General features: G+C 42.9%; 1 protein-coding gene across 2 annotated transcripts in view; it reads right to left on the reverse strand.

Annotated features, from left to right (window-relative positions):
- Window positions 1–24,921, reverse strand: part of LAMA5 (laminin subunit alpha 5) — a 179,125-nt gene that overhangs the window by 107,489 nt on the left and 46,715 nt on the right. For both annotated transcript variants that reach the window (XM_088442785.1, XM_088442777.1), the window contains exons 3-9: window positions 14,736–14,853; window positions 8,392–8,510; window positions 8,127–8,297; window positions 5,089–5,186; window positions 1,162–1,277; window positions 481–599; window positions 163–253 (exon numbers count right to left, since the gene is read on the reverse strand). In XM_088442785.1, coding sequence (XP_088298911.1) covers window positions 163–253; window positions 481–599; window positions 1,162–1,277; window positions 5,089–5,186; window positions 8,127–8,297; window positions 8,392–8,510; window positions 14,736–14,853 — 832 coding nt within the window. The remainder of the gene's footprint in view (window positions 1–162; window positions 254–480; window positions 600–1,161; window positions 1,278–5,088; window positions 5,187–8,126; window positions 8,298–8,391; window positions 8,511–14,735; window positions 14,854–24,921) is intronic.

A 24,921-nucleotide genomic window follows, 5' to 3' on the forward strand; every position in this document is an offset into this window, starting at 1 on the left:
ATTACTGGGGCATACATAAAGGTCTATGAGGTGGCAGTTACTTTGACAAATTTGTTTAGGGTGGGGTTAATACAGTGACTGATATGTAGAGTCAGTGGAGTGGTAATTACATTGACATATACTGTATATTATTGCATACAGACCCAGTCTGATGGTACTTACGTAGACAGGTATATGGAGAGTCAGTAGGATGATCAGGTGATTTGTAGTATCTATGCTGACATCTCTCACAATTGACACCATCTGTATTATGCTATTAAAACACATTTTATTAGCACATCTATATCTAGTACACTCACATAATTTATATTTTTTTCCATAAAGCGCCACAAGGGATCCGAAGACCGTAAATAGTTGATGGTATACACAGTAAAATGACATATTACTTGATAGATCAAACAGGACAGTTATAGACATGTATTATAATTTAATGAGTAGAAAATATGGAGGAAGTTTAAAGACCACTGGTGCGACCCTTACCTGGCAATCCAAGCAGACCCCACCTCCAATGTACTGCCCTTGCCGGTTCATGCTTGCCCGATGCCTCTCTACCTCTGGATCATAAGAACAGTCGTATGCATGCCCATTACAGTTACAAGCTGCAAAATAGAAATATTAAGATGTCAAAGGACTGAAACATCCTACATTTATCTACAGCTTTTAGCATGGCATCCTCTTCATGTATGCACCCAAAATCATCATTAATAATACATCTGTAAGTATATATTTGGCACTATAAGAGATATTCAAAATGAGTAAACTTAACATTGGGAGCGTTTTTTTTTTGTTTTTTTTTAAATACTGTATAATACTTACTACATAATATCTCTTATTAGTCTGACAATTCTGTCACCATTATCAGAGATTAAGGAAGTATCAGAACAAAGATATTTTAACAATTTTAATTTAAATTATTCCTAATAAAATGTGGATTTTGTAAATGAAATGTGTGGTCCCCTAGTGCGCTACAACAATAGAGCTCTCTAGGTTTCTTGTTGATGCAATAAAATTGCATTACATGAGTTGCAGCAGTCACACCCCTATATGAAGGTAATATAGAATGTGTGTATTTGAGGACATATAAATGCATGATAACAATTTTTTTTTTTTTAGTAAAAAAAAAAATAGCGCCATTGACTAGGAAAAGATGAGAAGACTTACGTTCGCATTCATTAGCATTATCCATGGTCGCCGGCTTCCACAATACCTGGTGGTAGCCAGCGCAGCACGTCTCACATGATGCTCCGCAGGTGTTGTGTTGACAGTCACACTGGAGCCTGAGTGAGACAGACAGAAGAAAGAGCTCTAGAGGATCTATTTATGGAATGTTCAGTATTAAATCTACATTAATGCTGGGTACACACTGGGCCTGATCCAGACTCGCTCGCAAGCGGATCGATGTTGCCCTAGTGCGCATGCGCACGACGGAGGCGGCTCCGTCGTGCGCATGTGCGAGACCCGAATAACGACGGCCAAGCCGTCGTTATGGGTCTCGCACCAAAGTGGGCGTGCTGTCGATGGTGATTGACAGCACGCCCCCTTTGGTGGGGGCGCCGGGGGCGTGGCTGCCCAGACGGAGGCGTTCCCAAGGGAACGCCTACCGTCTGGGGCCGGCCCCACTGACAACACTAGTGATGTCAGTGGGAGTGCTTTTGACTCTGTTAGAGCCAAAAGCACTCCAGGGCTTGCGGCAGCAAGACCCTACCGCAAGGGTCTCGTCGCAAGTCCGATGGTCGCGATGGTCTTGACCATCGCGACCATAATTTTGGCCGCTTGCTATAGCTGTGGGTGGTTACCCACAGCTATGCGATCGGCCAGGAGGCCGCTTCAAAATGTAGGAGGGCGTCCGGCTCTGAATCAGGGCCACTGTCCAATATATATTGGTCGATCAACTGATCGCCCAATTGCTGGCCGTCGGACAGTGTGTACAGGCGATATGTCTGTGAACCGCGTCGTTCACAGATATATCGCATTGGCTGTGGCGCACAGCCGATGGACAGATATGTCTGCAGACCTCCCATACACAAACAGCGGTAGCCGAGGGGAGGGGGGCAGCCCCGTCCAGTCTCCCTGCCAGCGGGACCCGCGGCTGCCAGATAGATGATGGCCGTTCAGTGTGTATGAATGACCATCATCTAAAGATATATCTCGATCTGCAGATATATCTTTCAGGTGTGTATCCACCTTAAATCAACAGCAAAAGTCCATCCCCAACACTGAACTGTGATTAGTGTGTTGACCCCACCACTTTTGTGGGCAAATCATGGTCTAAAGTGCACAAATAGACCGGGCTTAGCCATATAAAACAGCTAAACCCATTTAAAGCCCTGGTTAGCGCTCCCAAACCACGGACTTATCGCACATTAAATTAAATTGCTCTGTCGGGCGCCAATCAGTCAGAGCCATGGTGCAAACAACTGAATTCCCCTCAATGTGCCTTAATAGAGGGGCGGAAGAGAAAAGATGAATCTTATTGGAGGGGAGAAGGGCAAGATGAATCTCATTGGAGGAGAGAAGGCCAAGATGAATCTTATTGGAGGGGAGAAGGGCAAGATGAATCTTATTGGAGGGGAGAAGGGCAAGATGAATCTTATTGGAGGGGAGAAGGGGCAAAATGAATCTTATTGGAGGGGAGAAGGGCAAGATGAATCTTATTGGAGGGGAGAAGGGCAAGATGAAACTTATTGGAGGGGAGAAGGGCAAGATGAAATGTAAGTTCTTGGAAGGTGAGGGTTAGTAGAGAGGAGCTTATTAGTGAATAATGAAGGGGTAGGGTAAAATAAACAGTAAAAGTAGAGGCGTTCAAACTTTGGAGGAGTGGGAGAGAGAAGAACAGGTAAATGAGGATCTGCAAGCATTGGAATAGATGGCCTTGTATATATCCATGCACTTATATTCCCTATCCAATAATCAGTGACAAAAAAGGGAAATCACTGACGGTATTGAGTAAAAAATTCCCAGCCCTAGTAAAACTTGTCGGTATGTATAACTTTCTCTCCAACGAACCTCCCAATAATCTGTATAAAGATAACTCAATGTATCCAGAAAAGGAGTTATCCCATCTGCAGATGGGTTTAATTTATAGGCTTGTGTGCGCTCTCCTGCAGCTTTCACTACATATGCTAAATTATCATTCAAGATTCCATCTGTAATGTTTGCCACATGAATAACTAGTCAGTGGTTGTTTTTATTTCCCTAGATAGGACACCATACCTCTGTATAGATACAACGGTATTCAATATACATTACCCAGCAGTGCTGTGTTGTATCCCAGAGCAACAATAACTAATGATGTTGTAAGCACATGGTGATTATTGTGTGTCTAGGAGGGTAAGGGTGCAGGCATACCCACTCTTCCCTAGTAGAAATAATTTTGAGATCCCACAGTATGAGCGTTGGCCAGACGGCATAAATCCCCAGTATAGCCCATGAAGGGGAGATGGCATTTTTCTTATTACAATATGTGGCATTTCGCAAACACTTGTTCAGAATGAATGCAACATATCAGCCCAGAAGAAGTCTATTAGAGTGACTGATAGTATGAAAACCTCCTTGGTGTCCCTCTCCCAATGCAAGGCGGCTGTGGTTCATGTCAGTCACCTAAAGATAAATTACTGGGGCCTAGACACTTCTGTCAGTGCAATGTATTTATGATAATGGCCTTTGCACTGTTCCCTGTTCTTTGCACTACCCTCCAGCAGAGCTAAGAGACTGATATAATCTATGTCTCTAGGTGAGAAATTTGTAATGAGAGTCATAGCATAGCACTGCTGAGTTTTATGTGCTGCCCTCGGAGGTAAAACAGCCTTTGATCACAGTTCTTCAACGCAGTTCCTGCTGACAAGAGTTGCAGATTCCCAGTCAATCATCCCAGTCGGAGACACTGACAGCTTTCAAAGTGCAGAAAAGAAATCATTTAATAAAGATAGTCGCATTTACTGGCAATAAAGCTCGCCAACTGGCAGCGTCCATTGTGCAGGCGAGCCTTTCAGATGTGATACTCAAGAAACATGGTATAAAATAAATCGTTCTTGATTTCTAGCAATTATATGGATCTGACAGGGCATTTGGAATGGGGATATAAGTACTTTCTATAGACTAAACAATTGGAGCTACAAAGGTTTCCTTGCTCATCTAGCCTTAATACACCACGTAGCGCGATATACCTGGCACGAGTACGTCCCCAGGTTCCCTTGCAACTCTGTTAGCGTACGTGTCTAAATCGCAATGCGATGGTACTAGGACACATAAGGAGCCTGTGCTGATTAATTTGATATATCTGCGTGCGACCGAGTCTGTAAAGAGAACTTGGCGTGTAAACAAGCAGCGGCCAGGACATCGTAGGACCTTATATGCTGATTGACTCAGTCGCAAACAGATATACAAGTGTCACATATCAAATGAATCAGCAGAGTCTCCTGTGATGCGTCCTAGTCGCATCACGTTGTGACTTAAGACGCATTTTCGGCACAAAAAAATGGCCAGCGCTAACAGAGTCTCCCAGGACCATGCGTGCTGAGAGGGGCTGTTTCGCGCGACTGCAGGAAAAACGAGTGAGGACACATCTGTAAATTCAAGCAAGTCGAATAGCTTCAACCATACTGGTCGACAAATTTGAACATGTTCGAGCTTAGACTTAATCTTAACAGTTTTTTATGCAGTAAAACAGGCAACATTTAGTGAAATATTTTAACAACTCTTGTTTTAAATGCAAATTCACATTTCGAGAAAACAAATCCAGTCACAGTGGCGAAAACTAAATGGAAAAGACACACATCATACTGCAAAAACATACGAGACCCTTAACTCGACCAAACCAAATTTCATACTGGCTTAAATCATTTTTCTAGTCCCTGTCACATCTCAGCAATGCATTAAAATAACCATAAATAACTATAATACATGGTACACTCGGTTTCAAGGACTTCCATATTTACAAAATTGAACATAGGTAACGGCAACCAGTCAAGTTTTTTCAAACTGTACTAAAGAAATACTGCAAAACAGAATCTGATTGGTCGCTGTGGATCAGATCATCATTTCGGCAAAGTTACCTGTGCAGCATACATCGTTTTATGTCTATTTTACCTGAAAGGGTTTGAAGGGTCCTTTGCATTGCACACCTCAGCGTGTCCGTTACAGACGCAGCGTCCTCCAATACTGATATCCTTGATGCTATAGTAATACTAGAAATAAAGCAGATGTGTGTACTTAACTACTTGTGGCTATGCTTTTTCACAAACTGGACACCATTTAACGTAAGTAACTAAAGATAGTGTGACCTGAGTATAGAATACAGATGAGACATGTGTATAGTATCTATACAGACAAACACCAAAATTTCTTCACACTTGACACTGTTGCTATGAATCGAACAACTTGAGACAATTTTAAACATTATACTTTACTCATAAAACACACATGTAAATTAAATACATATAAAATATATAATAAAGAATAGTTAAAAAAACTGCAGGACACACAAAATTGTATGTAAATAAAAAAGCTAGTGTATAGCAGAACTAGGGTATAGCAGAACTAGGGTATAGCAGAACTAGTGTATAGCAGAACTAGGGTATAGCAGAACTAGGGTATAGCAGAACTAGGGTATAGCAGAACTAGTGTATAGCAGAACTAGGGTATAGCAGAACTAGGGTATAGCAGAACTAGTGTATAGCAGAACTAGGGTATAGCAGAACTAGGGTATAGCAGAACTAGGGTATAGCAGAACTAGTGTATAGCAGAACTAGGGTATAGCAGAACTAGGGTATAGCAGAACTAGGGTATAGCAGAACTAGTGTATAGCAGAACTAGGGTATAGCAGAAGTACTTGATCAGCAGCATGAAAAACAGATAAATTAGATGTCCAAAGGAACTAAGAATTTACCACTGAAAATATTGTATATTTGACAGTTCCAAAGGAAGGATGTGATAGAAGCTGATGAGTGTGTGCACACAGCGGGTTACTTTCACTGGCTGTACAACCACAATGTACCTTTTGACATTTTAATTTATCATGCTGCTGATCAAGAACTGTTGCTGTACCCTAGTCTGACGTTACTAGGTTTTATTTGCATCCAAATTTGTGTATCCTGATGTTTTTTATTAACTGTACTTTATTATAAAATATTTTTTGTGCATTTAATGTGTATGTTTTATGGGTAAAGTATAATACTCTGACTGCTGATTTCAAATTAGATATGGTATTTTACTGCGCCGGGAAAAGGGGTGATGTCTTGGGATTTAACACCCGGGGGTATTCAATTACAGCCCCTTTTCCTTGCGTGGTAAATTACCCACTAATGCGCATTAACCTATAGCGCCCGCGATCAGGGGATTTAAAGCGGATTTCTGTTCGAGCCTCCTCAGACTTGAACTGAAATCCATGTTAACTGTAGATCGCGGGCTGCCGCGGGCAATTAGCCCTGGCAGATCAATTAGCTTGCGGTAATTAACTGCGGCTAACTGAATCAGTCTCTTAGGGGTCTATTTACTAAGCTTTGTTAGAAGATAAAGTGAACGGTGATAAGGTACGAGGCAAATCAGCTCCTAACTGCCATTTTTCAAACACAGCCTGTGACATGGCAGTTAGGAGCTGATTGGTTGGTACCTTATCACCGTTCACTTTATCTCCTAACAAAGCTTAGTAAATAGACCCCTTAATGTTTAAAACCGGGTGCAAGTTGTTTGACAAAACCAGTGCCTTACATATTCTCTTTCATTGCCTTTTCTTTTAAGAAGCTACCCAAATATGTTTGAGGCTGCTGTGTTGTCTATATAAAGTGGTTCCATACTGTCAATGTAGAACATATTTGGTGTTATTTCTATTTTTTCTAAGATAACATCACAAGGACAAATCTTATAGAACAGCTGTTACACCGAGCCTTAATTGAAGCCAATGTAATATAGTTACTGATGTTATTACAATGTGTGAGTACAGAATCATCCAGCTATAAGAAGATAATTAGCAATTTCCTATTTGGGTATAAGCGCTATTATGTACTAATAGTAACTGACAGATACAAGGTAGCACTTTCCAGCAGTTGTGCAAAAGAGAAACGTACGTATATTTATGTAGCACCACCAATGTACACAGCTCCTTACAGTATTGACTACCACTTGGGGGCTGATGCAGAGTCTGCAGACTAATCTTGCGAGTTGTCACACTGCGCATACACCGTAGCCAGGCATACACATCTAAGGGCGATACTGGGTCATGCGCAATTTAGTTGCAGCGTCACTCGGCTGAAGGAGCATTGGAGCGTGGTGTTTGCGCATTGGTTATGTTTGGTAAAGGCGAGTTGTTGCAGCTGTGGGCTATGCAGAGTAGTGTGCATGTGTTTTCAGGTAGATGTATTACACCAGTGCGTAATGATTGTGAACGCCGCTATCACACCAAGCATATGGATAGGGGAAGTGGGTCAGACAGATGCACACACAACTCCGTATATGGGTGTATGCATTTAGTACTGTGCACGCAATGGCAGGCGATGTCTGTTCAATTCTGCATGGGCCCCTCTATGTTTACAGAATCAGTAATGCATTAGACAGATATAATGCTGGAATTTACAGATATTTTCCAACTCTAGACTTTAATTTATTACTTTGTACATGTATTCCTTCTCCTACTGTTATCATTCTGCATATTTTCACTGGCCATTTCTATCATCCAAACTAAACTGACTATATCTGTTGGTCTTGGATTCGACGCAGAACTGTGCATTGGATCAATTGTCCAATACAGAGCGTATAACCAATCCTTATCATATCCATCATTAACAAAAATCATTAACACTGTTTGGATGATGTATTTAGTTAAAGTTGCAAGTGATCATATACAATTTAATGAATTAAACTCATCGTAAGTTGGAAAACCCTTTACATCAAACTTGTACAGACAACACCTATTTAATAACACTGTACATATAGCTAAATCACTGCAAATCAGTGAGACATTTGCATTAATCAATGCAAAAAAATTAAACAATCTAATATAGACTTTCATTTGTTAGCTACTTTGTGTACTTACTCACTAACTGGTGAATGCAACTCGGACCAGGCTGAAAACACAGAATAGCAAAATCTTGAAAAAGAACAAGGAAAATGAGGTACAGTTCATTACTCACCCTTCTGGTTACAGTGGGATCTCCCTGAGCTATGCCCATTAGATGCCCCAGTAGGGTGTTAGTCCTGAGGAAACTTAATCGGATATTTGTTGCTTTGGTGAAGTTCCTGAGGAGTGGAGAGTAGGAAAAGTTCATTGCTCCAGGACGTTTGTTCACCAAGGAAACCACAATCTGAAATCACAAAAATGTAAAACAGGATTAGGACGACAGTGATTTTTGGGATATATAATTAAATATCCGCCAAGGAACCCGGTAACTCACTGACCTCTCCATTTTCCAGTGGTACTATACGGGAATATTCTGTTGTACAAATTACATCATCATCTCTGGAAATTCGTTGTATAGTATTTGGCCCAAACCGTTCTATGCAGTCTCTCTTGGAAGCTTGGAGAAGAGAACATTACAGATCAGAGAGGTAACAACTAGCATAGTCTACTAAGAGGTTAAAAACATGCTGCAAACCACAAATCTGTAATTGTTAACCAAAGCAATCAATCAAATATTAGCTTTGACTTAAAGCGCACTCCTGCTGTCTTCACACAAGAGAGCAATTTTGCTAAACTAGACATGCTGCTTTCTCAGTGATGTTACTGCTTCCCAATAAATTTGTAGGCTTCATTGATATACAACATATATATAGATTGTAAGCTTGCGAGCAGGGCCTTCATACCTATATATCTGTCTGTTATTACCCAGTTTTGTTCTATTAATGCTTACAATTGTAAGCACAACGGAATATGTGTATTTGCTTTTTAACAAATTGCTGTTTTAGATATATATCGGAAAAATCGCCAACACCTCATCGCTACCGCTATCTACTTTCCAACTAAAAAATATACAAAAAAAAAAAAAACACTCAATCAGATATTTGCAGCACTCTGGGATACCCACAAAATGAATTCGGGAACATTTTTGACAACCCATTAACTGCCCACAATCATAACCTATGCTCTTCTTCTGATTGCCGAATGATAAATATGAGCTTGCTGTTTCATAATTATAAAACTTAAGGATGAGATTAGTATTTTATGTGTAATATAATTAGGAGTGGTGGCAGGGCCATCTTTTCTATTGGGCTTGTTGGGCAGTTGCCCAAGGGCCCAAAACTTGTAGGGGCCCGCCAATCCGCCGCCCTGCAGCCGCGGCACGTTGGTAAATTTGTGATATTTTTCAAAGCTGGCTGCCGGTGCACTGTAGTCTGATCTAACCTTCCCCACCCCATCCCCCTCCTGGTGACGAGTAATCACCTCAGTCCCAGTTTCACTTCATCCGCCGGCTTCAGACCAGACAGACAGAGTATCTCTGTGTGGGAGATCTGATAGGCATGCAGGAGGGTTTAATTTTATTTACCATTTACATTTTTTTCCCGTGAATGGGTGGGTAAGGGCCCCAGTGCATTGCTTTGCCCAGGGCCCACACTGCTGTTAAGACAACCCTGGGTGGTGAGGTGTTAAAGTGTCGGACTGTGGCATGAAGGGCATACCGGGGAATGCAGTGGTACGGGCCCAAACTTCAGAGGTTGGCCAGCCACCACAGAGGGACTTGGACAACTATTTGAGCAGACTTTATCAGTCTGTACACCTGTTGGCCAGTCTGACCCTGGGGTGCAATCAGTTATGTAGAGTTCATCTATTTCTAAAATGTATTTATCACATGTTAAGAAACCTTAACCTCATTTCATGGGAGCCAGAGCATGGAGGTGAAGGCACCAGCATGTTCAGGCAGAGATGGGGCAGGCTGACTCCCCGCATGTGGTGATCACAGCGAGAAGAGAGGAGATTCACATGAATGGAAGTCGATAAGCAGGAAGAACTGTACATTACACGGGTAATTGCTCTGCTCAAAACTAGCATGTTAACAGCTCTCAGTAGATACCACAAATGCAGCACAGGAAAAGATTCCCCCATCTTAGACCCAGTGATTAGAGCTGAAACAAAGCACGACACCATCTGTAAAAGGGATTGAAATCAAGGGAACAGCCAAGTTGGAGGCAAAACAGGATTTAATTAAAAGCTAAACAGTTTCTATTCAACTGGACATTTGTATAAAAGACTATCTGTGCAAAGCCATTGAAACTGAACTTGAAGTTGCAACTTTCAAGTATATATTTATGAATAGCATGTCTTTGATATTGAATCAACTTGTATTTTAGAAGTAATATTCTTTAAAATAGTATTACAATACAACATAACAGTAATAATAATACTAATACTACTAATAAAATAATACAACTCCTAGTATTCAGCACACTAATGTTCTGTTGATATTGGAACTATAAGTCAGTTATACCCCTTTCAGACATCTCGAGATTCCCGGGAATTTGGCCTGCCTCAGCCAAATTCCCGGGTAGCCCCGTCTGTCTGAAAGGTACGTACCTGGGAAAATGTTCCTGGGTAGCCGCCCCTGCAATCGACCAGGGTTTTTCCGGCGACTTACGTCCCGGGAAATTACCCTGCTTCTGTCTGAATGGTGCTACCCGGGAATTTACTACTCGCGGGCAGCACCAAGCAGCTTTTACATGTAGCTGACAGCGCAGAGCATCCTATAGAACGCTCAGCACTGCTGCTTTGAGCTGAAAGCGGAGAGCGTCCTATAGGACGTTCAGCGCTGCTGCTTTGAGCTGACAGCGCAGAGCGTTCTATAGGATGCTCAGCGCTGCCGCTCACCACCCGCCCACACTCCCGCTGGACCACCACTACTGCCCCTATTTCCCGAACATAGCATCGGGTGATGGGGTGAGATGCTGGCTCGCTGGGGGTTCTGCCTGCCCCGGCCACTGTAGAGGTGAGAGGCGGGGAGGGTTGGGTGGGACGCTGCTGCTGCCGCAAATATGGGTGGGTGACGGCTCTTCGTGCACCTGTACCCGGCCTGTCCGGCCCTGGCACCTCGGCCGCTGCTCTGCTCTTCTCTGTGCCCATGATCAGTGCCAGGCAGGAGCCTTGTGTCCAGGGGCAGCCCAGCCAGAGGCCTGGGGATGGGGGCGAGCAGCCAGGGCACCAATGGGAGGTAGTTTGGGGACATGTTGGGAAGTGTTTCAAATGATGTGCACCCCCACATACACAGCATGCCAGTCACAGGGGGCACATAGTTGTGTGTGATCAGGGCCTGGCACCACTCACATCAGCTCCACCTCATCTTTGTGTCCAGCAGTTGCCATGTAATCTAAAAAACCCTGCTCTTGTCTGAAAGGAGTCTACCTGGGAATTTCCCGGGTAGACATTGTAGTGTGAAAGGGGGGTCTCTACCAAATACCCGGGAATTTGCACAGGAGAAATTCCCGGGTCTGAGCAGGAAATTTCCCGGGTCGTATGTCTGAAAGGGGTATTAGTAGCTGGCAGAGCATGCTGCAGGATGTAGCTCCACAAGAGGCATGAGGGGCACAAGGTCACCGACCTCTGAACCACACTAGAATATGGCTACACCATAACAGTGTTAGTACAGTGAGTGGTGGTGCGGCATAACTTTCTGATTGCTTTAGCTTATTTTAAAGGCTGTGTTAAAATCACATTTGTTGCAGTAGAAAATTACTGGGTAAAATTATGTTTTGTGTCATTAAGCTGTAACAAACAGTTCTATACTACAGGCATAGGATTCTGAAAGCTTCATTGTAAATAATTTTCTGTGTGCACGCTATCAGCCAAATTGTGACATCAGATCTCCATTATGGCTTGTTCACAAGTCAAAGCAGTATTGTTGGCTTCTTTGTGATAAGATATCTCCATCCAATCACAGATTAGCTTGTTATAGAAGCTGTGAGATTGTACTGTACTGCTGCTTTGACCTAAAGGAGGAAGTAAAGAGGGCCAAAATGGGGGTTTACTCCCCTTGAGTAATGCTGCTGTTTATTGACAATTCGATAATAACTGCCTATCGTGGAACTATTCTACGTTCATTTTGCAAACACTTCATTATAAAAACCATTTTGTTGGAGAGTTTGCAAACAATATACTACCACTTTGGGTTACTTTTTATGCAACATATGAAGTGTGTTCTTTGCACCAGTTCTACAGTTGCCGCATTTTTTCATGTTAGCTTTTGTGTAAATTGCCAATTCTGCCTGTTTGTGGTGGATCGGTATATGAGAGGTGAGAGGTATATGAAATTAAATAAGTTTAATACATTTATTTATTAAAAATAAAGTGACAAAGTAGTGGCAATGTAGCTACAGATCATTGGTGGATGCTAGTTAACACTGTGAATTAAATCTGGGGTCTGCATACTAATGGACTATACACACTGTACTAATCATTGTCTGATCATCCTGCATGTTCGATATCGAACATCCAGCACATGCACCAACTGCCAAACTACTATAATGATCGCGGGTCCCTATAGTAAACAGGCTAACCTGGTCGATATCAACCAGGTTGGCCTGCATGCACGGGCGATGGTCGATATCGACCATCCGTGCCCGCGCATCGATGGTCTTTTGGTCGTTGGAGGGGGCTAAAAATAAGGACGATATAAACGATCAAACGATATCGTTATCGTTCATATCGTCCTTTTTATCTGACCGTGTGTATGCACAATAAGCCTTGGATGGAGATAAAGTGAACGGAGATAAAGTACCAACCAACCAGCTCCTAACTGTCATTTTTCAAACACAGCCTGTGACATGGGAGCCAGGAGCTGATTGAATGGAGATAAAGGCCCTCATTCAGAGGCGGTCGCAAGAAGCGATCGCTCTCTCTGAATGAGGGCGGCCGCTTCTTTTTTTTTTTAATGTGACCGACCAGGGGGATGATCGCGATGGTCAAGACCATCGCGACCATCGGGGCTTGCGATGAGACCCTAAGGTTGGGTCTCGGCAACCGCAAGCCCCAGGGAGCTTCCTGCTCTGATCGAGCAGGAAGCTCCCCACTGACATCACTGCTGATGTCAGTGCGGCCGCCCACAAAACGGCAGGCGTTCGCTTGGGAACACCTCCATTTGTGTAGCCACCCCCCCGCCTCGCCTACAAAACGGGGCGAGCTGTCAATCAACATCGACAGCAGCCCCTTTTGTAGTGAGCTCCGGAGCGAGAGAGATTCTCTCCCGCTCCGGGACTTGCGCATGCGCAATGCAGCCGCTGCGCGTGCGCAGGGCCTTAACATCGACCTGGTTGCGAGCGCTCAGCGCTTGCGACCGGGTCTGAATGAGACCCAAAGTCCCACCCACTTTATCTCTCTCCAAGGCTTATTACATAGACCCCTGTATGTCACAAGCTTGAGCCCTGTCAAACATTTTTTAAGTGAAATTTTAAATAAAGAAGTATTTAATGAGAGATGAAGAAATGGGAAATGTGGCCTTATGGTCCCTTGGGATTAGAGGTTCTGGAGGCTGAGATTCCTGGCAAGAAAGTTTGCTCAGTAAAGATAGTCTCATCTTATTTTAATTAGCAGTCTGTAATCTGCTTTCTCAACTATATCCGGGGCGTAGGAGCAGGAGACACAGTGTTCAGGACGAAGGCTGCAGAATGTGAAAGGATCAAATAAGTCGCAAAATATTCACTCATATAAAAAGCAACGTTAAATTGCAACTATAAACATGTACAAATAAGACTGTTTTGTAGAACATTTGTTTCCCAACAAAATCCTGCAAATCCAAAGCCAGAGATTTGTTACATTAATCCACAAAAACAAGACAGTCTAAAATGAAAACACAGTGTACAGTATCTCAAAGCTTACAAATAAAGACGTAAGAGGTTTGAATACATGTTATCTGCCTATCTATTTCAGGTCCAGAGATGCAACAGTAGCATACTTCTATGGGCACACTGACATGAAATCAATTATGTCCATATAGAAAAACCTCTCCCGTAGGGCGTGTCAAGTACCCTGTCGCAACAAAGAAACAGTAAGTTGCTATAACCTGGTTGGCCATATCCTGAGGCCCACAACTAGGACTTCAATAGGTCTCACACAGACCAGTCACCAAGCAGGTAAATGAAGATGTCGCGGAGGTCATGTATGTCAGTGAGTTTCAGTTTGCCATTTATGATTCTGATGATCAGTCTCTGTCACTGTGAATTTGTGTATTATTTTTGTTGGAAAGCCTGTGTATTATAATGAATATTGTACCCCAACCTAACATTATCATGCATATTAGTGTCACCTGATGCTATGTATGGTCACATAGATCCTTAGGGGTTTATTTACTAAGCGTCAGGATCTAAAACCCGGCGCCTCCAATAATGTTTATGCCAGAAATTTAAAAGCGCAATAATTTTTACTAGGAAAACACAGTTAGTACAGGCATGGCCCTTTAAACTAAGTTTTAGAACCTGACTCATAGCAAAAAAAAACCTTTGGCATCTTCAACTACAGTTATCATTTCCGATAAGTGCTGTTATTCCCATATATAATCATAAAGAGGAATACACTGAAGGAGTGAATTAGTAATAAAAAAAGTTATTAATGAGGTATATTTTCAATATAACCCTTTCAGTGACAGCCTATCCAGAAGTAATGAGTGGAATACAGTTTGTGTAAACCTCCTAACATATATTCTACCATCAATAAGTACTTGAATGACACCATCCCTTTATTCTAAGCCAGTAAGAAATGGTTATAGCGAATATGGTATCCCACTGGAGTTTTCTATTCATTTGTAGGCAAGAATCAATCTTACATGCAAAATACTGCCAGGGATGGTATGTGACACCGAAATCTGTGGACCGCTCCAGTACCCATATATCAGGACGGGGCGAGTTGGCAAACTTGATCCAAACGTATGCCACATGGAAAACCTGTAAGAGACAGACAAGACCACAGCTCTGTAAATATGACTTCTTAAAGTGTATACTGTATAGTACAATGCAATTTATCAATCACATTTGGTTTTTATACTGGAAACAATGGTTAGTTATAAAACAAACCTAAACCTGGTGTTATCCTCCACTTCTCACTTTCCTCACAAATCATCTTTTTGCTGACCTGCCCCACTAGAAACACTGACAATCACACGAAAGCCATAGTTGCCGGACAAGTCACTTATAGAGATTTGGAAAATGTTAACCTGGTAATCTATACATAGTATAAAATAAGGTCCCTGGTAGGCATCTGTTTGTTCATGCTAATCTCGAGAACCACTGGATGGATTTTGATGCAGTTTTCACTATTGCATAGAGCAATTGTCGAGGAAAATTTAGGTGTATGAAACATTAGTGGATGACAAAAGGGAGCCGAGCAGTGATGATTTTAGTAAAGCAACTCAATGAAAAACGTACATCTGAGCGATTTCTTGGCTTACACTGCCTAAACCTTTAAAGAAATATCTCAACAATGGACTTTATTTTATACCATGTAGAGATTAATACGTAATATCCAGTTTCTTCAGAACAATTGATGCAAGCCATGTTTCAATTTTACCCTTTTTTCCATTCATTTGAAAAACGATTCTTTAATTTCAATTCCCGGTAAGAGTCTGCTTTGGTATGACAATAAATAAAGCACGGACAGACACTTAATGTGGATGGAGTTCACCTCAGTATAGACTGATTTGCTCATGGACAACTATGGTATATGCAGCCCTTTTGTGTATAACGTCAAAACTAAATCTTTTCGTGTTGACCTCAGGAGGAAAAAGGGACTAATGTCATCTGCAAGGCAATCTTATAAGACCTAAGTTAAAAAAGACTATCGCCATAAATTCTAAACTGCTCTCGTGCAAAGCCGGGGCGAGTCAGTAGTTATACATAATACAACTGCACTCGGATAATGTTAATAAGAATTCATCCAGAAGGTATACAGTTTAACTCCAGAATATCTTCATCAAGGAGAGGGGTTAGTGTTAAGGCCCAATATAATGGGGTTCTCTACTACAGTAAAGCATTGCAGCCAAACAGCTTTAATAGGACTAGTGAGTTAAGCTGTCCACATGGTCTAATATAGGTTTTCCAAGTTGTTAAAACTGACCACATGTGACGGCTCTGCATATGATCCAAACAATCACTCTAATGCATGCGAGTGATCAGAATTTCTTTTTTAGTACAGATTACAAAATAAATATACCTGATGAATTGCTCAGGGTCACATTACCTTTCTTCTGTGCATCTGATTTCAGAAATGGCCCCTAAGTAAAGCAAAGTCTGAAACTTGGTGTGGATTACTCATTGCAAATTTGAACCTTTGCTAGAATTTTAACCATTTATATTGCTATTGATTGCTGTTCCCACTTATTTAAGTTGTCATGAAACCTAGTGGTCAACAAATAGTCTTTGAACCCGCCAACCAGCCTGCGGGCCTCTATTTGGATGGACAGTATCGTTCTAACTTATTGTTCTGTGATTTTGTAATACAACAGAGCTAAATAAACTAGCCCTTTACTAGTCCCTAGCTTCATTACTTGAGCCTTGCTGCAATTTACTCATATTAAGCATTAACACGAAAATGCACAATAAGTTTCCCCATGTTTATTAATGGTCATTATTGAAATATGTCTGAATACAGTCAGCTCTGACTTTCTCACATTTGGAGCCTCCCTTCTAATAACAACAACAATAATAATATCTCCTGATGGATCAAGAACTTAATGTACACCGAGAGAGATGGTTTATTTCTGCTCATCATACGCACTGTCCTCAGTACAATCCCTTCTAATGCACTGTCCGTGCTTCCCAGCAGCGCTATAGTAATTAAATACACTCACTGCATAGAACTAATCCTGTACACAAAACAGCCAAGTTTCCACTATCCCATCCATCAATCTGCCAGGACTGTGCAGCCTGTGGAGACATCAGCCTTATCGGACACCAGCACGTGGCATCACAGAGCCATCACCACCATTCACAAAGTACCAATCTGTTATTACATGGATTTAGTCATCCTGTGAGGGAAAGAGCCATTATTCTTGCGCAACTAGAATTTCTAAGCATGTATAAACACTGTGTTCTCTCTACTCTAGAACCAGATCTATAAAGAAAAAACCCAATGTACCAGAGCCAACTATAATAATACTGTGCCATTTTTTCCAAAGGAATTTTAGGTACAGGGAAACTCAGACTTGGAAAACGGAGGATTATCAACCATAGTCAGGCCTATACCATCCTTATTGTGTTATGTTATCCTGTGGCAAGTCATAATTGTGTTCACAAAAACTGGTTTATGTTTTACTGACAGTTGTCATCAATGCTACCAGTGTCTTAAAAGATATTTCCAACAATTAGCTTTGTTTGGAATGTTGTCACTAAAACTTCATCTTAACTATTTACCTGATTTCCTATACTCTGGCATGTTCCCCGGCCTCTTGGTATTGGTGGTGCTGCTGCCCAGATCACTCCTGCTGGCAGTGAATAGTTCGTGGACAGCAGACTGCCCCTCGCAAAAAAAGCTGGGTCAGCAAAAGCTAGGAAAGCAGCAGACATCAAAGAACACTCTCCTTGCTCCTGCGTACCCGGCCTCTTTTTAGACAGGGCAACACAATGTTAGTGGGAGAAAGTAGGTTCAAGATGAACAACTGTGGTCTTGACATCAGTAGAATCACCAGATAACATGATCACCAGGCCCCAGGTAAGCAAACTTTTGGGACCAGGATATTATCAGTTTTGTGTGGAGTGAATCTATAAAATAGCACAATTGCTGATCAGATTCTGAAGCTGGGTACACACTTTCTCGATTGCAGGCTGGTCGGGTAAAACTGTCCTGATCAGCCGTGCAGTCTGTCCCCAGTGTGACCCTCTGTGAGCCACGTACACACTGTGCAGATATAGCACAGTGTGTACGGGCTTCTATGGGATCGGGAGGTCGACCCGATAAATATTAAACCGTACAAAAGCTGCGACCTCCCGATGCCGACCGTTGCAGGAGTATTAAAAGCCGTTTATCGTCTAACGCTCCTGCATCGGGACAGCGTACACACCTATACAATCCAACGGCCGTTCTCTCGATATTGGATGAACGGCCCGATGATTGTATAGGTGTGTACCCAGCTTAACTTTCATTTAGGCAAAATGTAGATAATGTAAGCAGATGCCCGATTGGTTACATTACATTTATGCACATAAGAACCACTTTGTTTAACAAACCAAACATATAATATCAGTATATTAAAAATAAGACATCAAACAGAACAGAATCATATTGAGGATATTTTTGTACACCGAAACAAAAATATTTTAAGACTGCTCAATGCAATGTCCTCTCTCAATTGCCAGAGAAACTACACAAACCCAGCAAGTGCACAAGGGAGTTAAAAGCAGGGACCATGGAATTGTAAGAAAATAACTCCACTCTATTTATGGCAAGTCACTGGAGAGTCACTATAGCAAGCTCCATGTTATGTTTGTATGTAGGAAACCATAAAAGGAGAGTTCAGCCAGACAAGGAAAGTTCAGAAGCATCCTGAGTAAATCTGCTCCTGGGATTGTGGATCAGCTGACAAGACGGATCACATGACTAAATGGAAATCGTACTAAGGCAACATTGTCCAGCCCTTGGACATCTACATTTCCCAGCATGCTCTGCCAGCCAGCTCACAGTAGATAGAAGCTAGAAGGGCATGCTGGGATCTGCTGTTCCACAACACGTGAAGAACCACAGGTTATTTAATGCTGCCTTACAGAATATAATCAATAAAACATGGAACAAATAGTACATAAGAGCCAAGCTGCGTCCACAGATCCAGATCAGCATATACATTATCGTCTGTCTCCTTCACACAGCTTTTCCTGACATTCTGAAGCTGCATGCAGAAGTTGAACTATACTATATATAGGCAGAGGAAAATAAATAGCAGGTAAAAGCCTATGGTAAGTATGCTATAACCTACACAATGGTTCAGATTTCTTGCACATAAAATCAAACTTTCTCCATATAAACACAGATTAGGGTTAGGGTGTGGGCAAGAGGGTTATGGTTAGCCTGCAGGGGGGTTAGGGTTAAACACTAGAGGGAAGGTTAGAGATTAGGTTTAGGGGAGAAATACTCACTTGAGCGCTGGAGGATCGGAGGTCTGATCTGGAGTCACAGTCACATGACCCGGAGAACGCTGCTAGAGCCGCTGTGGCTGTTGGGGGCAGGCAAGTCACTCCATGGCGACCAGGGACAATGTCAACATTCCAACATGTCGACATTTGATCACATGATGAATGTTGACATGGTGAACGTTGACATTACGACCATGTGGACATGATGAATGACGTCATTATGATATTGACATATCATACCCAACCTGTGCACTGAACTACTGTAAATGTGGATATTCTGCCGGTATGCCGCCCTTCTCCATACACAAATAGCCATTGATATTTCGCACTTGCACCAGCCCTATACTAAATTAGATGGATCGCTGCGTATGTCAGACTCCGCATAACCAAGAAGAAACTATTTGGAGAAAATCCATGGGGAAAATCCAATAGTAATATAATAAAATCATTCTAATGGGGAAAATCCAATAGTAATATAATAAAATCATTCTAATAACACAACATAAAAACCATATTCAAAATGACAACATAATAGACCATTAATATCAGAACAACATATCAGAATACGCTACTGTGCAGATATTTAGCAGAGTGAGTATGCTCGGTCAAGCTGCTTCTTATTATTAAGACAATGGCCCTCATTCAGAGCCACTCGCTATTTGCGGTCGTTCGTTCTAAAACAAGGGGTGGCTATTCAAATGATCCGTTCGCAAATTGCAGTCTGTTCACACCTCTAAGTCTGAACGAGCGAGCAAAACATACGCTCGTTTATTTGTTAAAAACGCCCCCTGGCCGCTCGCACCATACGTCATGTCCGCTATTTATTAGATTAATCGAGTACATCGTACAGCGTATGAACTGCTCGCTATTCTTGTGGTTGGTTTTTTCAACCGCTATTTTGCGAGCAGTTCTGAGTTAAAAAAAACCAAGTGACGTGGTCAATGACGCTGCTGTATTAATTATGCACTCCCTTAAAACGCCCGTTTTGACCTTTAAGCACGCCTGCGTTCTGATCTCCACTCCCCGTTTACAAGCACCTTCCCCTGTTACCACCCACATACGCCTCATTCTGTCACTCAAAATAGCAGGCACTCGCTATATAGCGTACAAACGATTTTCGGCCGCACTGACTGGTTCGCGCATGCGTACTAAAAACCGTACGCATGCGCAGATGTGCGAACATCGCTCGGAACGAGCGTACGGCCGCTAGCGAGCGGCTCTGAATGAGGGCCAATGTCCCATCAGTACAATACTTCAGTTGTGTCAGCTGACTCAGATTAGTGAAGCTGGGTACACAGGGCCTGATTCAGAGCCGCTCGTAAGCGGCCGCTCGTTCGCTCCGAGCGATGTTCGCACATCTGCGCATGCGTATGGGTCGTAATGCGCATGCGCCAACCAGTCATTGCGGTCGGAAATCGTGTGTTCGCAACATACCGAGTGCCTGCTAATTTGAGTGACAGGATGAGGCGTTTGTGGGTGGTAACAGGGGAAGGTGCTTGAAAACGGGGAGTGGAGATCCGAACGCAGGCGTGCCAAACGGTCAAAACGGGCGTTTTAAGGGTGTCCATAATTAACAAAGCAGCGTCATCAACCACGTCACTTGGTTGTTTCTTAGCCTGAACTGTTCGCATGATTGTGGTAGGAAAATCCAACCACAAGCACTGCGAGCAATTCAGATGCCTTTCGATGTACTCGATTAATCAAATAAATAGCGGAGATGACGTAGGATGCGAGCGGCCAGGGGGCGTCTTTACAAAATAGCGAGCGCATGTTTCGTTCGCTCGCTCAGACATAGAGGCGGCAACAGACCGCAAAGAGCGAGCGCTCAATTTAAATAGCTGCCCCTTTTTCTGACCGAGCGAGCGCAAATAGCGTCCGCCTCTGAATAAGGCCCACAGTACCATTCTCTCAGGCCAATCTTTCGATTTTGACCCATTCATGCGATATTGCAAGAGTGTGTATGCACCTTCGATCAAGTTTTGTTGGAAGAAAGCATCTTATGTTCAGTGTAATATTCATCCAGCCAGACGAGATCGGACCAAAAGTGCAGTGTGCACACACCTTTGACCATTCTAGCGATTCTACACCAGCAGCAGCGCCGCCTCTGTGGGTTGTACAATTATTTTCTTTCGATATTTTGGCAGTCAGGGATCGATGGTTGGTAGTATGGTTGTATAGTGTATGCGCATATCGGCACTGTGGTCAGGACTTCCGATTGGGAGAGAAGTCAATCGAAACATTGCATTGAAAGAGTGATTGCAAAGGTGTGTACCCAGCTTTAGGTTAGTATACTGATGTTGTAGTTCGAAATAAAGGTCAGTCTGTAAATCCAAACTAACTGCTGATTATTGGTCAATTGTAGCTATGATAAAACAGTCAGTATGAAGATCCAATAGACTGGTATATATGTTAGAGTGACAATACGCTGTATAGCTCTCTCATTCACTCAAAGTTCAATGACCAGTTGCCCCATAACACTTTCAATATTACTCCCTTGCAACTCACACCTGTATAATCCTGGGTCAGTATGTGGGCAATTATTTCAAAACACTGGTGTAGACAAATAGCCAGGGAAGCAGACAAAAGTGTGCATGTTACCATGTTAATGTGAATGTAATTAGGCTACAGCATGACAGGGGAGTTAGCGGCGTTGTCCTATCTGGTGTATGCCGTAATGCACTGCTCACAGTAGTAGTGTGGAACCGAGGGTAGGGCAGATAATGCTGGGATAGTGCCTGCACAGATTTATATTTAATCAGAATTCTGATCTGATGAAACAGCTTCCCATTGGCTGAGAAATGCATCAAGCGACACCACTAGTGACGTATGCGGAAAAGGACTCATCTCTCCACTGACCAGACCGATTAATTGGGACTGAGTAAGGTCCATGCGGGCACTTTCCCACATGGACCGCACTCAAGTTACAAATTTCCATTATAACATTTTTAACAAAGTTATACAAAACCTGAGATTAGGCATAGAGTGCTATAAATGGCATATTTTCCCAAGAGATTCTCAATAGCTCTGGAATTATAATTAAATGTTTTTCTTCCATAAATCTCATACATACATATATAATCTTCCCAAATCTCTACTGTAGGAATCAGGGGCATAGCCACAATTTCGTGGGCCCCACAGCAACATTTTGAAGGGGTCCCCACCTAATGCTGCTAGAGAGACAGAGACACCCCTCTCCACAGCAGTTGTTAATTTTTGCTGCATAGTAGTGCCCCAGTTAATGCAATGCCCTATAGTAGTGCCTTAGTTCATATTATACCACACTGTGTTATCCTCAGTTCATACTGTGCAACATTAGTGCTCCCAGTTCATAATATGCCAAATTACTGTGCCCCCAGTTCATACTGTGCAACATTACAGTGCTCCCAGTTCATAATATTCCACATTACGTGCTCCCAGTTCATACTGTGCAACATTACAGTGCTCCCACTTCATATTATTCCACATTACAGTGCCCCCCCAGTTCATGTGCCACATTACAGTGCCCCCATGTATCAAAATCACAGACAGAAGCTGAGGGACCAACCAGCTTGAAGATCACTTCGCGGGAGGCTCACGATTTTTTGGGTAACCTCCCGCACCCTTGGCAGAGTAGGCACTTCTCCCGCATTCCTGCCCACTTTGTAGTGAAGTGAGCCGAATGGGGAGAATTTCCATGACGATCGGGGGTCTCTGAGTCGGGGATGGGGCTTAATGATGAGATTCCGCAAGTATCATGTTATTTTGGCCCTGCCCCCTGGTTAAATAAGCGCCAAATTATGTGAGGGGGTGGGGTTTAATGATGCGTCACATTTGGCCCTGCCCCCCATCGACGCCCACCTGCAAGTATGCATTGCTGCAGCAGCAGTCCTAATACCCAAATGAGCAGCAGGGTGGCCAAACCCAAGTTTGATACTGTTGTTGTCAGTGGGAAGGAGATCATGGTATAAGTGAGGGAAGGCAACAGCACATGAGGGAAGAGGGTCCTGCCCGTGAGAGCTTTCAATCTAAAGGGGAGTGGGAGACAGACAGGGGTTACACAGAGAGGAGAGACAGTGCATGGAGTGGTGGGTAACATGGCGTCAGGGAGCCAGGCTCTAGAGCAGGGATGGGGAACCTCAGGCCTGGGGGATGTATAAGGCCTCCGGAATCATTTGGTCTAGCCCTCGGACCTTGTTTCTGCTAGCCTCATCTGGCTAGCAGGGTGCCTAGAATGGCAGCACGCAGCCAGAATCTATGCAGCAGTGTCGCCTGGAGCGTCTTTAGATTGATTCAGACGGTCACACCAATGTCCTTACAGATCCCCGGAGCATCCTGAGGATGCTTTGGGCATTGCTGTAATCATCGGCAATTGTGGCCCCGCCCCATGTGACATCACATGGAGGGGGCATAGCCTGCACTGGGCCCGTGAATAATGTTATATATATCAAAATGGCCCTCAGCAGAAAAAAGGTTCCCCACCCCTGCTCTAGAGACTAGCCCACTAGGCCTCTGGTCACCATAGCAAATGGCATCGCCTGCACCCTCTATAGCTATGCCTATGGTAGGAATGCAAGTATCAATTTGTATTTATGGGAGATCATGTTGATGTTGGATAATTAAATACCTTTTATTTACTGAGTTATATAAACTCTTTTGTGCTTTCTCCATTACTTTATCTCTATGGATTTCTTTGATTCTTTTCAGTCATATATTAACAATCAGGCATTTCCAGGAGTTATTATATTTTGCCTTTTCTTTATGACACAGCTATACGGTCTTCTATGAAAGTGTATGAATGGTGCATAATACAAAATGGCCTTTCGTACTCCTATAGGGATACATTATTTTAAATGTTCAGTTCTAAAAGGAACATATATTAAAATCTAAATCTGAATACTGAACCATCTGCCCACAGAAAATAATCACTGGACCTGGAGGCCGTGTCCTTGAGAACCAGCTGCTGTTTCCTCCACTTCCAAAGTCATCTGTAGCCAGAGAAAGTCACACATTATTGTACAAATAATGGGTACTTGGCTCATGGATTTCCCAAAATGAACACAATCTACAGGCAGTAACCAGCGCACAATCCTGTGTAATAGTGCGGGGGCTCCAGAGTCCACAGAGACCTGTATACTGTACAAGAGAAGCTGGACAGTTACGAAGCACATTGCAAGGTGCCCTGGAGACATTGCTGGAAATGACACAATAGAACAAAATTCCTGCATCTCCTTTCACTGTAACCACTCAGCCCTTCCTGCCCACGGTATGCTTATGTTCTCCCCACTGCAACTCTTACAGGAAAGAAGCATGGCAACAAATCCATATAACACCTCATACATTGCAGACATAACATTCCGTACACACGCAGCTTTAAAATAAGCTCTGTATTTCAATCACTTTTTAAATAAGATGTCAGCAGCAGAGACACTGAGGGAAATGATAAAACTGGCACTTTTTTTGGTTTGTGATTACGGAACTGACACGGTTTTCCCCACAATGTGCCCGGAATCCTGGCACAGAGCAGTCAAAGGGATTAATCTGTTATTTACAGCTGAACATGCTTCTTAACACACAGCCAACATTGTGCCTGGCATCACGTCATAATTACCCATCCACGCAGGGTGGCACAGCTGGCATAAGCATACACCAATCTGTCTCCCACACGCTGACCACCTTTATGCACTGGAATGAATGTTCATGCCCATTTTGTGGGTTAGCCCAAGCCAATCTCAATGTACCATGAACTAATGACATCACTGTGAGGTATGAGGCACAAAGGTACAGTTTAACTAACACAACAAGGACAGAAGTTTTCTGTAAATAAATACACAAGACATTAGAATAGCATCCGGAACATCGATCAAGAGTGATGTCACCACTCTAAAGGCCCGTACACAGCGGACAATATATTTG

Source organism: Taudactylus pleione, unplaced genomic scaffold, assembly GCF_031769625.1.
Source record: "Taudactylus pleione unplaced genomic scaffold, aTauple2 ptg000018l, whole genome shotgun sequence".
Taxonomy (NCBI): domain Eukaryota; kingdom Metazoa; phylum Chordata; class Amphibia; order Anura; family Myobatrachidae; genus Taudactylus; species Taudactylus pleione.